The sequence below is a fragment of the Aphelocoma coerulescens genome, chromosome 5 (genome assembly GCF_041296385.1).
Source record: "Aphelocoma coerulescens isolate FSJ_1873_10779 chromosome 5, UR_Acoe_1.0, whole genome shotgun sequence".
NCBI lineage: Eukaryota > Metazoa > Chordata > Aves > Passeriformes > Corvidae > Aphelocoma > Aphelocoma coerulescens.
Window position 1 is genome coordinate 32,836,283 of NC_091019.1, and position 15,343 is coordinate 32,851,625.

Below are 15,343 nucleotides of genomic sequence, written 5' to 3' on the forward strand. Positions count from 1 at the left end.
TTGAGGGTTATGTTTTGTAAAAGGGACTGACAACCTTCATGCAAACTTTTGCTTCAGAAAGCATGTCTCCCACAAGATACGACTGCTGGATGTGGGAGTACAGATAGCTGGCAAACACTATTAACAGCTGGTTGGCGTGCCCTGGCTTGGGAGGATTTTGTCTGAAGTTTTCTCAGCCCTGCCAGCACAGAGTCACCTGGTGCAGACAAATCTCATAGCACATCTCCTTCTAATGGAGTGTCAGCACCTCTGATGGGAAAGCTTTGTGCCCAGAGGGAGGATGTGGCTGGGAGTCACAGAGGAAGGATTACACTGCAAAGAAGGAAGAATTCTCAGCTCAGATTGATCCATCAAGTTACCTGTATCAAAATATCGATGGAATTATTTGATTTGGTACAGAGATCCATACCTGTTAAAGATAAACTGTATTTGTGCTGCAGTTTTCTGAAGTGTGGACAGATACTAAGAAACTCCTTCTTCATCAACTCCCATCAGCTGCTGATGAGAATGGCAAAAAAATGTTAGATTGCTGTTACCTCATTCCCTCAAGATTTAATAATTTGCTCACAGCTCTGTGATTAAGCTGAACGCTGCTGATTCTCCTGATGGAGAGGACTCTCTTAGAGTCTGCAAAAGCTTTGCTATTGACTTCAATAATAATAGCATTCAAGTTAATGCTGCAAAATCTCTGCCTTGTTTAGCCTATAAAAAACCCCATGTTTACAGCTCTTAACAATCTATTAGGGAAACAGTTTGCTCACCTCAGTGAGCAAATCTGGAGGCAGAGCCTGTGGACAGTTTCATCTGGAAGATGGAGGATCCTTATCTCTTCGGGGAACTGAGCCTGTGTTTTATATGGTCACTTCTTGGTCACCTTTGAGTGGGCAGGGGATGGAGGCTGTGTGTTCTCTTTGTCTTGGCTTCCTGTGACTGCCCTGCTGTGCCACTGGGAGTCTCCTCAAAATTTATCCTCCCCTCCTTCATTTCAGCTCACTCTAAATCCCAGGCCTTTAACAAGGATCGTCTTATCTACACAGTGGCTTCTCTGAGTCTTTAGGGATACTGATTAGAAAAGATTTATGGTAATGAAGAATGAGTCCAGAATAAAGCATGCATCATAGTCTGTGAGGTAAACAGCAGAGAAAAGTATTTCACTGTTTAGAAAAAGGCTGGGACATGCATTCAGCACATCAGGTTGCTGTAAACACAGGATTGCTGGATTGCTCGTCTACTTCAGTCCCAGCCCTGGTTCCTCTTGGTTTAAGCTTTTTGGAGTTAAAGCAGGAGGGAGTGAAATTCCTGATCTCTAACCCACACCAACATGCATGTCACAGCAGAGTCTGACCTCAAACTGTATCAAAAAGATGCAGATGAAATGGCTTATTAGTAAACAGCTTTTTTAGCAGCTTTTTAAAATTCAGGTTTAGATTGTCCACTTTCAGGGGTGGCAGGGGAAGCAGAGTTCATGCATGCAATTTTGACTTTACCTAGTCAAAACCAAGCCTTCAAGGCAGAGAAACCCCAGTGAAGGAGGAACTGGGATCCAGAGCTAAAGGCTCTCCTGGGTGAGTCAGCATCACAGCCTCCTTAACTGCATGGACATGTGTTTGCCCACAATCACACCATGCAAGGGTTAGGTAAGGGATACTGGGGACTGCTATTTTGGATTTGGCTGCGGAGCTAATTTTAGCAGTTCCCTGTAAGAGTACACGTCAAGCCTCTGAGACTACCTGAGATGCCAAGAGCAGTGAGGTGGCCTGGCTTGGCCCCATAAGGAGCGTGATGTGCAGAGCAGCAGTGCAGGAGAGGGAGAAGTGCCCTGGAGAGGACTGGAGGGATGCAGCCCAGGCTGGGGAGAGTGGAAGGAGGCTTGTGGGATGGGAACAGCACAGACACCGTCAGTGAAGCTGGTACAGGTACAGCATCCCCAGATGGGCTGTCAGAAAACATTACAGGTCAGGGCTAAGGGCACATTAGCAGATGTGTGTGCAGGAAGAAAGCTGTAGTCCGTGAAATCATTTTCTTGCTTGCATGCACAGCATTCACTCAGAAATATAAAGATAAAATAATCCCTTGGCTTTCTGCATGCTGTATTCTTGATGTTTCATTCATAGCTTTATAGGCTTCTTCAAATATTCATGTATTATATCATAAGTGAAAGGGAGAAAAATTGTTCTTTTTCAGGCTCACAAGCAAATGGGGAAAAAAATAAACTCAAATCCCAGAGTAGTATAGTAACAGTTTCAAGAAACATGAGGAGCCAATGATTTTTTTAATAGCCACAGTAGCTTAGGGTCCCAGTAATATTTCATTATATTACATTTGAACACCAAATCGACCCATTGTACTGATGCTTGTAATTGCAAAAGGCAAATTAAATTTCTGCACATTGTCTGGAGAACCAGAAGACCATGGAATAGTAAGGAGGTCACATGACAGCAGGAACTGCAGCAGGACAGAGCTACAAGGAAACTCCAGATTCATGCTACCAGGGGTAGTGATGAGCTTGTTGGAGACTCCAGGAGAGGTGTGTGGATGACAAGAGGTGGTGCAGGCAGAGCAAACATCCCATTGCATCTTGTGGCTCAGTGGCACTGTACTTAATGCAGAACATACTCGCAAATGGTTTCCCTGAAGTTTTTGACTCTCAAAAGGAATTGACCCTGAAACAGAAGGGATGCTCAGCAAGGAGCCTCTCCATTTTACCTTCCTCTTTCACGGTGCCTCTACCTGCCCTCATGGACAAGGGAGATCTCTTGGATTGCCCACAGCACTTCCAGCTTGGGAGATGGATCAGTGGATGAAGATCTTGACTGGATCAGTGTCTCTCTGCAAACTGTTGGGAAAGCTGTGCCCATGGTTGCTGCTCAACAGAGCAAGGAAGTGACTGGGTGTCAGGACTCAGGATTAGTTTCCCTGGCTCTGCCATGGATGCGCTGTGCGACCTTTGATACATTGCTTAGGAAATCACTTTCAAATGGCACAGATACAATTGGGTGCATATATATAAAAGTCCTGCTTTTCAGAGGCTCAAACCAGCAAGTCGGGGAAAATTAGCACTTTTGGACTCCAGCCCACTTCTGAGTTTGCAAAATGTTCCTTTTAGCTTCTTTTTTTTTTTTTTTTGGCTTGCTTTGCCATCTGTCAAATAGGGCTGTTAATACTGACTCAGTCTTTGTACAGAGTTTTAAGCTTCTGAGACTAAAAGTGCATGATAATAAGTGTTAGTAGTAATTACAATACTGTCATCACATGCAACCAAGTCTTCAAGGATTGGTTTGCTGTTTGAAAGACAAGTAGAAGTTAAAGCTAAGGTACAGACTTGGTGCTTGGCCCCTCTCAAAGACCATTCGAGGTTTTTTGCTATTTGGACTCTGCTGTAGCTAGTTTGATACCTGGATGTAAGCTGTGGCTGTCTGTGGATAACACTTAAGAGGGATCCAGTCAGATGTTTCTTTGTGACAGCTCTGGGGAGTGGGGAAATCACAAGAGGAGAGGGTCAGGGGGTCACTGCCCAAGGGGCTGGGCTGTGCCTGTATGGAAAGCCAGGGTCAGGTCATCCCTTGCAAGGACCTTCGCCCCTTTCTCCTCCTTTCCTCCCACCTCAAATCTCACAGGACCATGCAGTCACATGGCCTGTGTCCATGCAGCACTGTCAGGCAAACCAGCAGTTTGGAACAAAGAGAACCAGGAGGACTCAAGCAGTGATGCTTTACATGTGCCTATGCTCCTCCAGGCACCCTGACCCTCTGAAAGTGGTACCTGTGGGATGTGGGATAGGTGTATGTGAGCCAGGGCATCATCTTGAGGGATGATGCATGGCCCTGTTACCCTCTGCCCCTATTGACACTGGAGGCTGCCTGTTTTATCAATGCCTCCTGATGCTGCTGATCTCGTTGAGGTGCCCATCACCTTCTCTTCTCAATACCTACAAGTTTATTGGGGGTCCTCAGTTGTGCCAAGCCCTGCCACAACCACACCTACCCGTTAAGCAGTGGCACCTCCCATGCCTTTGGGTCAGTTAGGGTTGTATCAGGCCCCAATGGCAAGTGTAACTGCCCTCCTTGCCCCTTTCCCTTTCCCTCCTTGCCGCTTCCCCCCAGCTGCATCCCATCATTCTGCCTTTGCTTGGGGGGAGGGGGTGACTTTGGGGAGCCAGTGCTCTGGTGCTCACTGGAGCACCCCAGTCTCTTCTCCATCGTGCTGCTGTGGTGTCTGCTCCCCAGCCTGTGCCCTACATGCAGCCCTCGTGAGCTTGCACACTGCCTTGCACCGTGTCCATTGCTCACTGGCAGCCGTCATCTGCAAAACAGCTTTTCCCCATCAGATACTAACTTTTTCCCTCTTTTTCTTTTCTCTCTCTGTCTTTCTCATGTTCTTCTCTCACCACAGCCCTACTGCTCACACAAGGTAAGTGCTTTTTCTCCTTTCCTCTGGCTGCTCTGGCTCTCTTTTTGTCCCCTTTGGTCAGACCCCCCATGTTTGTGTTTGCTGTGTTGTAGACAACCCCAGCTCATGGTATTTGTGTCTAGCATGAACTAGTTAAGAGCAGTACAATTAAGAAAATAACAGCAATTGATTGACATCTAAGAGCATTTCCCATATTCCAGATTTTTCCTTGCAGTTTGGGGAAATGATCCAGGCAGAGTTGCAAAGCAACACATACAGCTGTGCTTGGTCTGAAGCTGTGACTCGAGCCTCTCTTTAGGCAACTCTGGTGCTTGGGTTGTGCTGATGCACTGGGGAAGACAGGGATTTCTGCAGGGAGGTGGCGTCCCTGCAGTGTGGGACAGTGTTGCCTGGGGTGGGCAAGGGTACAAGGTTGTGCAAGTGTCCCCTTCCCATGGAGGGTCACATGTCACCCCTCAGTGCCTTCACCTATGTGGTCTCCACCTCCCATCCTGGGGGATCCCCAGGGTGTGCCCAGCGCCAGAGCAGTACTGCCAGGATATGATCAGCACCAGCACCATTTCCCTCCTCGCCCTGGCTCTGCACTCTTCATCTCCTCTCCCTGTGTCAGGATTTCATGTGTATTAATACTGAGCCCCTCTTCCTTGCCTGAAATCCCCATTACACTGGTCTGTCTTTATCCCAGTGTGGTGCAGTGTACGCCTCCTGTATTTTCATTATTCCTTCAATTCCAGATGTGATTACTGTTGAATTTGCGCTAAAGAAGCATTTCTTGGAAGATAAGGGTGGGTATGCAGGGTGCAGAGAGGAGCTCAAAATCCCACAGGTTTGTGAGCAGAACTGAAAACCAAAGCATTCATGATGCCTGAGCTGTGCTGCAAATCAAAGGAGCCACATCTCCCATGCAGGCTTCAGTCCTGCCTCTTTTCGGAGGATGCCAAATCTGCTGCACAGGGGATGTCCTGAGCCCGTTGGCTATTGGACTAATTAGAAAATTGCTAGTGGCAGGCAGAAATCCCCAGTTCCCCAAATACCAGCTTAGGGTGTTTATGGAAAACTCAGAATGGTTTGGATGGTTTCCTTTGTTACCTCTTCAGATCCAGGAGGACTAAAAATAAGTTGAGCACAGCCTGCTTCCCAGTAATTTCATTGCTTTAATTCAGTAGCTGCCTAATTTGATCAGAACCCCGAGAACCAAGTAATTCCTATTAAAATAACATAACTTTCCTCCCTCTGTTGTGATCCAGCCTGATTGCTTTTGGCAGCCGTTATTGGAGAACTTGGTCACCAGCTATGAAAAGTTACTTTTCAGTTCATGAGGGAGAGCCTTCTGTCTGGTGAGGGGTCCCTGGGGTTCCCCCCTTGCCGAGCTGCCTCAGGGTGCCCTCTGTGCATGTGACGTGTGTTGGGCTCGTGGTGCTTGGCCCCCACATGTGCCTCAATCCAGCAGCAGGCCGGCAAGCAGGCACGTGCTGGAGTGTCACTCAGCAGCAATCACGGCTAATCAGCAGGGAGAGAAGCAGCGTCCTCGTTTAGTCCATGTCATGTTAGATTTAGGTTACACAGGCGCGCGGGAATCTTTGTTTAAAAACTGCATTATTGAACATTTCAGTGGAATCTGTCACTCCTGCGTCCCTTGCCTCCTGGAGCAGCTTGCACAGCTCTTCCTGGGCAGCATCCCATTCCTAGGGATGTGTCCCTGGGACTGCCCTGGCTCTCCTCTGCAGCCCTGGGGCATTGCCCCTCCCATGGCAACGCTTTGGCAGCCCCTGCAGGGCCAGCACCTGCACAGCTCCCGCTCACAGGAGTGATCCCTTCTCTTCACAGAAGGTGTGGGTGCCCTGATGGATGAGCCCAAGTGACAGTGCCTCTCTTGTCCCAGGAGCCCTTACCTGGGGTGAAATGAGGGATCCTGACTTAGGCCCCTCAGCCCTGCAAGGCCCTCCCAAGGAAAAAGGGCTGTGAATTTTACACAAGGTGAAGTAATTAGGCAGGGCACAGGTTCTTCTCAGCATTTATTTCTTCCAAATGGGCTCTTTGAGCCAGATTTGCAAGGCCATGCAAAGCTTGGCCATGTGTCCAACACCAACTGCTCAGGCTTCAGAGTAGAATGGGGTAGCTGAGAGTCTGGGGTTTTTTTAACCTTCTGTTTTGACACTGGCAGTGTCAAAGAGTATACAGAGCTCTCTGTATACTCTTTATACAGGAAAATACTTGATACCAAAGTGCATAGGTGTCCCAGTTGTTCCTGCCTTTGCCAGCAGTGGAAGATCTGTTCTGCAGGTCTTTCCGGCCTTAGCAAAAGTCACTGAAAGCCTGAGCACAGCCTTTGCTTGAAAGTTCTTGGGCTCAAGTGATCTAAATCTTTGAAGGGATGTGGAATTATCTAAATGGTAGATACTTCTGTATCATAATTTCTATATATTCATCCAGTTCAAAGAAAATATTTCTAAATATGTTTCTTTATTTATGCATTAAAACTCCTATGTCCACTTTGCACTGGGAAAGACTGGGGAACAGAGATGCCAGTTGTATGGCCAGTCGGGGATGGTCATGTTAGCAGCAATCTCAAGGCAGAGCCAGGAGGGGAATAATGCTCAGTTCCCAGCCCTGTGCCTTAGCCTCCCTCTCATGAATGTGCAGCATTTCCCAGTTAGCATTAAGGAACACTGGGGCATGTATACGGGATGTATCATGTCTCAAAAATAGCTTTCAGGGCTAAGTAAGCAGATTCCTTACATTTTAGAAAGTAGCCCAGGCTGCCAGTGCTTGTATGTGTGCATGTGCTTCCATAAAGGGCATATCCATATGCTAATCTCCAAAGCCAGAGTGTCTTTTAGCCAGAAGTCTTCCCCACTTGTGACTGACAGCTTGACAGTGCTCTGGAGAGAGGAACTCATTCGTGCTCACTATTTACTTTGTTTAACCAGGATTATATCTTATTAAGCCCCAACAAAAAAACAAGATCCCATTTTAATTGTTGTTTTAATTTCTTCCTAGCAGCACAGTCCCCAAAAGGGGTGACCTTCATGCAGATATATGACCACTCCAGAAATGGATGGAGACAAGATTAACTCGAGGAGTGTGAAATGGCCTTCATAGCAATCCTTCATGAATACATTGCTGGTTTTAATCCAATTTATTCAGCGTGGTTTTTTGGTAGTCTTGCAGCATTGCTAGGTGATGAGTATCTACCTCTCTGATGGTGTTACAGGGCCTTCCCATTGCCCTGTTTGAGCTCAAAAGATGCAGGGGCCAGATTACACCATAGAAATGGTCTTTATCTAACTTTGATTTATAACGTGTCCAGGAGGCCACAGGCAATGTCTAGTTCCTGTTCGACCCCCCCCAGTCTGAAGGTGATTGAGCAGGCAAGCAATGCATGATGTGGGAGCCCAGTTCAGTGTCCCCTTTCCCTGGAAGAAATACAAGGAGGAGGGGATATGCTTACAGTATTTTGAGCCCGAGAAATGGCCTCACATGTGCTCGTCTGAAAGTGCTTTGCAGATCACTGCAGCTCAAGTCCTGGGATGGCCCTGCAGGCATAAGTTGAGAGAGACAGACTGAGACAGACATGGGGTGAAAGCTGAGCAGTGAGAGTGGCAGGGACATGCCCAGGGCTGCAGAGCACAGCAGTGGCAGGACCATAACCAGGAGCTGCTGAGCCCCCTTGTCTGTCATAGCTTTAAAGGTCTGAACAAAGCAGAATGAGAGCATGGAGTGGTTTATCCAAAAACCTCTCCTTGTTCCTTTCCTAGTGCTATCAGCTGTGGCCATTGCTACAGCCCAAGCAAAAGCGGACTTCATCCTCATTCCTCCCATCCAGGCTTTGATTTTACCAGACCTGTTGTCTCACCTGCTTGTAGCATATTCTCTCTAACCCATTGGCTCCCTGGCACCAGGAGCAGGGTACCTTGGTGCAGCAGCTGGCACAGCAGCCCCAGCTTGCCTGGCCTCAGCAGCCTGTGTGTGCTCCTGCAGCCCAGAGAGGTTCCTAACACTCAATGGTAGCACATACCTAGGTGCCAGAGCAGGTAGGGTCTAGGGGACCCCTCTCTGGCTACCTTATTCTTCCCAAGGAGGAGGTGGAGGCCATCCAGAAGGTCCTGGCAAGCTCTGTTCTCAATAGGCACAGCCAGACCTTATCAGGCTTATTTGGAGTTGACAGCAGGGAGTCCAGGGTGCAATCCACATTGAAAAGTAGGTACTGATGCAGATACAAACAGAAATCAAGGCTAGCTAATAATTAAGCTGCAGCTTGGCAGCATTCACCTTGACAGACTTGACCTTGCAAATTAAATATCTGTCTCCCGGCACACACACCCCCTATCCTCACTGTGTTTTATTTGTCTTAGCCCTTGGTAGTCTTCTTTGCAGGCTACCACACTGGGGTGATGTGTGACACACCTCACAGATGTCCTGTCTCTGCTTCCTGGAGGAGCCCTCCAAGACCCCAGCCCTACACCAGACTGCATGGGAGCATGTTCCACACTTGCTGTAGGGGCAACCTCCTGTGGCTTCACAGGCAGGATGATGCACCCTGTGCTAGCTGAAGTGCTTCCCTGAAAAGCAGGAGCATTGGGATTGTTCTCTGCCACTAGGTTGTTGTAAGAGTTTATTCCTTTTCAGCTGTTGGGTCAGTACACACAGGGTCAACTCAGCCCTCAGCATCCCTTTGAAACAGGCAGACCCAACAGGCCTGCAACAGGTTGAGGATGGGATCTGGTGTTTTGCAGATGTTGGCACTGATTCCTGCCACAAGATGCTCATGTGTCCTAAACAGTAGGTGGGCAGAATTGGTGAAATCATGTAGGTGCTTCATATCACTCTTTGAAGGTGCTTAGCTCCCCCCATTAACTGTATGGCAAGTATAGTTTGGGGCAAAAAAATGTCAGCTGTGATCCTAAATTTGTCCGTCCTGCCACTGCCTTAATTTCAGAGGACAGTCAGCAGCCTAGTATTTGGCACCTATGGGTCACTTGCACAAGTGAATTGAGCAAGATCCAGCACATACCTGACATGGGAGTCCTGATCTGTGTTTGTCTCCTACGTTAGGATGGAGCCTCAGTGAAAATACAATGGCAGCTTAAATATTTTCAGGTGCACCTTTGAAATTTGTTAGGTTTCTGTGCTTTGCTTTCCTGTTGCACATTCTCAAATGTGACTGCATTTTAATGAGACATTAAGGAATTACCTCCTTCTTCCTTATCCAAAAGCTTCCACTATTAATATTTCTATGAGGTACCCATTAGGATGTGCTCCCTGTGCCTGTTCTCCTGTGGTTTGCTTGCAGCTGACATTGAAAGACTTAGCTTGGCAGTCATGTTCAATCATCTGTCCCCATGGGATGCTCTTGACATGCCTTCTTGGGTGCCCATGTTCTTGCCTCTGCACCCCAGTTCCCCATACACATGGCAGAGGAGCTGCATGGTGACATCAGGGCCTCTATTATTCATGTCTCCGTGGATGTGCTGTCAGTAGGCTGAAGGTCTCCATTTCCAGTCAGCTTGTCTCTTCACTCCAAGTGGCCTACCTAGGGCTTGAAGGTGCCTCTGGCGGCACTTAATCGGCTGGCAGGGTGCCTTCTGGAATAGCAGGACTCCCACCACCTTCACTTCGTGGGATGTCTGGTCCCATGCTCATGCTAGCATCCACCCCCTAGGCTGACAAACACTCTTGGACATGGTTGTGTTGCTTGATTTACTCTAAGAGCTGCCTGGCAAGTGATTGCCTTGCTCGTTGAATCAGCAGGTGAGCCACAGGTGGCTTCTGGAGACAAGAAAGCCATCTGCTAGAAGGTGCAAGGTCCTGCAGACACAGGCATGCAGCCTGCCCAACAGCCCTGGACCTGGCACACCAGAGAAGAGATGCAGGAGATCTTCCTCCGCAGGGAGGGCTTCAGATCTTGCACTGTCCTGCCTGGTGCACGTGCATAAACTAGCGTAAGAAAGATGCCAGGTTCTGGGATAAAGCTCTGTTGGATACCATTTCTTCTGGAGATAAGAAAGCTTGCTGCACTGCATGTGCCTACAGACCTGCCTGCAGTTCAGCCTTGCCTAGAGGCATAACATTTGCGTGAGGCTCTGTGTTCTCCTACCATGCCAAAGGCTTTTGTCAAATCAGTTAGATTGGGGACTGAGGTTTCATTGTATCATTTCTGCTGGAGTTGTTAAGCTGAGGAAATTCTGCCTGATACTCCTTTTTTCCAGAGCATCTCCTCAGATTCCAGACATTTGCTTTCTCCACTCTGCAACTGCAGCCAGGGGGTGGGAGCCTAAGGGACTACGCCGCCAACTGTGACTGCAACTTTTCAGATGTAGTTATTCCAGGGAACGCTGTAGTGAGTCAGACTGTCACCAAGCCTGGACTTTGCAACCCTGCTGGGATGGCCATAGTGCTTTTGCTCAGCTCTGTATTGTCAGCACATGCCAGCATGCTCTCAGCTCATCTGCCAAGCAGGGCTTTGTGAAGCTGAGGATGCCTTTACCCCTGACCTTCAGGTTATGGGGAGCTCAGACAGAAGCAAAGTCACATACATATGTGCCATGTCAACTGATGTGTGAGCACCAGCATTTTCAATGGACACAGCTTGTCATCTTCACACACTCCCAGGTAGAGGAAGAGACTGGACTTTCTCATTCTGTCTTAGAAAAGGATGTACATTATATCTGACTCCTTGTCCAGTGAATATAAGTACCTTGAATCTTGTTCTTGATAATCTTGATAATCATCAGTTCATGAGTGTACTGCACTCCAAGTGCACTCCAACATTTTCATAGAATCAACTACTCATAGAATCATTAAGGTTGGAAAAGACTTCCAAGATCATTGAGTCCAACCTTTGACCAAACACCACCATGTCAACTAAACCATAGCACTAAGTGCCACGTCCAGTTGTTTCTTGATCTCTTCCAGGGATGGTGACTCCACCACCTTTCTGGCAGCCCATTCCAATGCTTAACTACCCTTCCAGTGAAAAAATGTGCCCCCTGCCCCCCCAGCATCCTGCATTGCCCTTCTTCTCCAGGTGCTGTGCTGCTCTGTCTCTGTAAATTTTTTCTAAGCTTACGGGGATTCCTAAATCCAGACTATGGTGTTTTGGAGCTAGGCAGTGATGGTTTTGATGTACATCATTGATTTCAAGTGATGGATGGAACTTTCCTGTTTCTGTGATGAGTTGTAATAATGTCACCTGCCACATGAGTTATTGTATGTTTTATAAAATCTGCAGGTCTTGCAAGGTTTACAGTCTTTGCAGTCAATCTAGCCAGGCAGTTGAAGAGACAAGTCAAAGTTTATAAATAGATTTCGCTGGGACTGCATCATTTCTGTGTGATTTTTGGTGTGAAGTATGAGATCTGCTGGGGTCCACATGGAACTAATCACATCTGAGGCATTACCTGGGCCTCTGCAGGAAATTTCTGCAGGGCCTCTGGGTTATTTGTAACCTCTGCAGGAAATCTCGGGTAGCATCTGACCCACTGCTTAGCCAGAGCAAGATGCTCTGCCTTTGTGATATGCCCTCCCAGGTTGTTAAGAACCTCCCAGATTCTTAAGAGCTCCAGCTCCCAATCCCAGGCTCAGCTGGATCCCATATTGTAGCTTGTACACCCTGACTGGTCATGCACAGGAAAGCCAGGGGAAACCCAGCCCCTTTTTTGAGATGTCCAGGTTTTTCAGAGAGCACATCAGCGTGTGCCTACACTTGGGCATGTCGGTGGAAGAGGAGATCTGGGTCAGGCCTAGGGACACTGCCAGGGCACCCTTCCAGCTGGTTGGGATGCTCCTTCCGATCTGGGCAACCAGAACCCTCTTGAGGCACTTTGCTGGGTTAGCTGAGTCACCAGCAAGATTGAGCCTGACACAGGATCATCTCAGCATGCTGCTGACCCGGGGTCCTGGTTTGGTTTCCTTCAGCAGAAACTAAATATAGAATTACAGAATGGAATATGTTGGAAGGAACCTTCAAGATCATCTGGTTTCAACCCCCCTCCCATGGGACACCTTTCCCGAGGTTGTTCAACACCACATCCAACCTGGCCTTGAACTTCCAGGGTTGGGGCATTCATATCTTCTCTGGAAAACCTGTTCCAGCGCCTCAGCACCCTCACAGCATTATGAAAGGATAAAACTACTTGTTTCATTACTTCTTGTTCATTTTTCTAGTTCACATGTGGTTTACATGTGGTTTTGACTGTGTCTTGAGTGTCAGATCAAGTATTGCACTCAGTGCACAAGGTGCCAACCATGATTTTCTACTCAAAGAGGGAAAAAAGGGTTCTGTCTCTTGTTTGTTCAAATCAGGGGGCATGTCAGGGTGTTAGAAACATCTTAAAGGGCACTTCTGCCAAATGGCAGAAGGATTTGGTACCTTGGTCTCACCAAAGCTGTGGCTGCTGCAGGGGTGATGGGAGGGTGTGTGTCAACCGAGAGCACCAGTGCAGACTGAAGAAACATTCAAGGGGTTTTTTTTTTTAATAAATTAAAAACACGTTGCCTACGTTCTTGGTGACTGGTATTCAGAAATCTTGGTCCTTTGTTTCTGTGGTCACCTCACCACTGCCCCCCCCCCACCACTGTCCCCCAAAGTGCTGCATGAGCTCAGCAAGCTGTAAGGGCACTGCAGACAAGCCCCCATGGTGCCCTGGAGGTGCAGGGCTGCTGCCCACAGCTTGGTGTTGGCCTTGCTTTCACAGAGGTGGCTGAGAGGAAGATGACAGTTGAAGAGGAGGAAGCCAAGAGAATTGCAGAGATGGGCAAACCAATACTCGGCGAACACCCCAAACTGGAAGTCATCATTGAGGAGTCCTATGAGTTCAAGGTCAGTAGGTGTCCTAGGGGTCTTCCAGGAGGGGAAAGCCATGTGGCACTGTCGAGCAGCCTCAGAGAGCAGGACTGAGGGGGCAGCATGTGCAGGGAAAGGGCTGTTGAAAGAGGAAAAGAAGTATGTAATGGAGTAAAGGGTGCGTGAAGTCTACAGGAAATGTCAAAAGTAGCATCTGCTGGTTGGTTGGCGGGGGTGGAGGGAGAAAGGCAAGAAGGTCCTGCTGGAAGCAGAAGAAGCCTGTGGGCAGGAGAAGGCAGGAGCAAAGCTGGCTCTGGTGAGGCAGGATTGAGGGAAGAAGAAGAAACCTTATCAGGATTGAGGTGTGGCAAACAAGCTGGCTCTGGTGAGGTTTGGGTCAGCCAGTCCAGGGAGAAGGTGGGCTCAACTCCAGTCATGGACATATCTAGCTGGTAGGAGAGTGCTTGTTACACTTCCACAGTTTCAAAAGGGTCTGTGAGCCCACAGTGTACTGCAAGATCATCCTTGCCCCCTAGCAGCTGGTTTAATTGCTGTACATCTTTATTCCCACAACAGAGCACCGTGGACAAGCTGATTAAGAAGACAAACCTGGCTTTGGTTGTAGGGACACATTCCTGGAGGGACCAGTTCATGGAGGCCATTACTGTGAGCGCAGGTGAGGGGAACATCAGAAAATCCACATGAACATCCGCAGGGTTCATGCAGCCTGGAATGACAGCATCTCCCTGGTCAGTGATGCTCAGCTGTGGTCACCCATCAGCAAAGCCAGTCGAAAGAGCTCCTCTGCTCCAAATATAGTAGGCTTTTGCAGGTGCATTAGTGAGGAGCCTGGGAGATCCATCTTCTGGTGCAGAGCCCTCCTGAAGGCCAGTGTTCAAAGACTGCATCAGCTGGCAGTGCTCCGGCTGCTTCGGTAATGTGATGAGTAGTGTACAGGCAGCAAAATCCCATCCTGGCTGGGATCCTGGCCAGTGCAGGTAGCTCCTACTGGAAGATGTCCTGTCCTGTCCTGTCGTAGCCAGTAGAGTTCCTGGGAGTAGGGAGGGTTATCACATGCAGACTGGAGATGTTGCCTCAGGAGGCAGCAGCTGGTAAAGGCCCAGAGACCTGCCAGCTGTTGCCTGAGAGAGCTCACTGCTTTCAGAGCCAGACAGCTGTGGGGAAGGTATTTTAGGCACATCTATGCCATTAATGGCACTTGGACGTCTTTCTGAACCTTTCCTCAATGGTTTGGCATTTGCCCCAAAGGGGTGTTTTCCACCCAGCTGTAGAGGAGGCAGTGGATGGTCCAGCCCATGCTCTGGAGCAGGAGGATCAAGAGATCTCTCCAGTTTCCCAATTCTATTACTTTCTGCTAGTTTTGGCCCAGAACATCACTTGCCTGTGTAATTTCTTCATGTCACTCAACAGTGATCTCCACAGGATGACTGCCTCCTATGTGACTGCCTGTGGATGGGCACAGGGCTGGCCCTCTGTGGGTACAACACCCCACTCCATTACTCCCCATCCCTGCGGGGTCTGGGGTGGCTGGAATGCATTCTTTTTGCCAAGCCTCACCCATCATTGAAGGACCTGGTGTGGCTTGAATTTAGTGTCATGGCCAGTGCCATACCACCTTGTCCCAGGAGAGCAGAATCCCTGGAGCCCTGGGGTGGAGGAGACAAGCATGAGCTGTCCCAATGGAATGAGTGCTGGATCTCTCCTTCCATGTTGTTTGCAGCAGGTGATGAGGATGAGGATGAGTCCGGCGAGGAGCGCCTGCCATCCTGCTTTGACTACGTGATGCACTTCCTGACCGTCTTCTGGAAGGTGCTGTTTGCCTGCGTGCCCCCCACTGAGTACTGCAATGGCTGGGCCTGCTTCGTCGTCTCCATCCTCATCATCGGCATGCTCACGGCCGTCATCGGCGACCTCGCCTCCCACTTCGGCTGCACCATTGGCCTCAAGGACTCAGTGACCGCCGTCGTCTTCGTCGCCTTCGGCACTTCTGTACCAGGTAGGGTGGCCACGGGGAGGGGATGGGGTGGGAGATGAGTCCTCTGGAGATACTCCTGATTTTGGGGGAGAAGCTCTGTCATGGGATGGGGTTCAAGCTGGGAAGGGTATCCTCAAAGCCCTGTCCCCAGG

General features: G+C 48.8%; 1 protein-coding gene across 11 annotated transcripts in view; it reads left to right on the forward strand.

The window, feature by feature from the left end:
- SLC8A3 (solute carrier family 8 member A3) overlaps positions 1-15,343 on the forward strand; it is a 137,040-nt gene that overhangs the window by 119,705 nt on the left and 1,992 nt on the right. For 8 of the 11 annotated variants that reach the window (XM_069017556.1, XM_069017554.1, XM_069017559.1 and 5 more), the window contains 4 exons: positions 4,393-4,410; positions 13,107-13,231; positions 13,772-13,871; positions 14,937-15,212. In XM_069017556.1, the coding sequence (XP_068873657.1) occupies positions 4,393-4,410; positions 13,107-13,231; positions 13,772-13,871; positions 14,937-15,212 (519 nt within the window). The remainder of the gene's footprint in view (positions 1-4,392; positions 4,411-13,106; positions 13,232-13,771; positions 13,872-14,936; positions 15,213-15,343) is intronic. The other 3 variants (XM_069017560.1, XM_069017561.1, XM_069017562.1) reach the window with 2 other exon arrangements.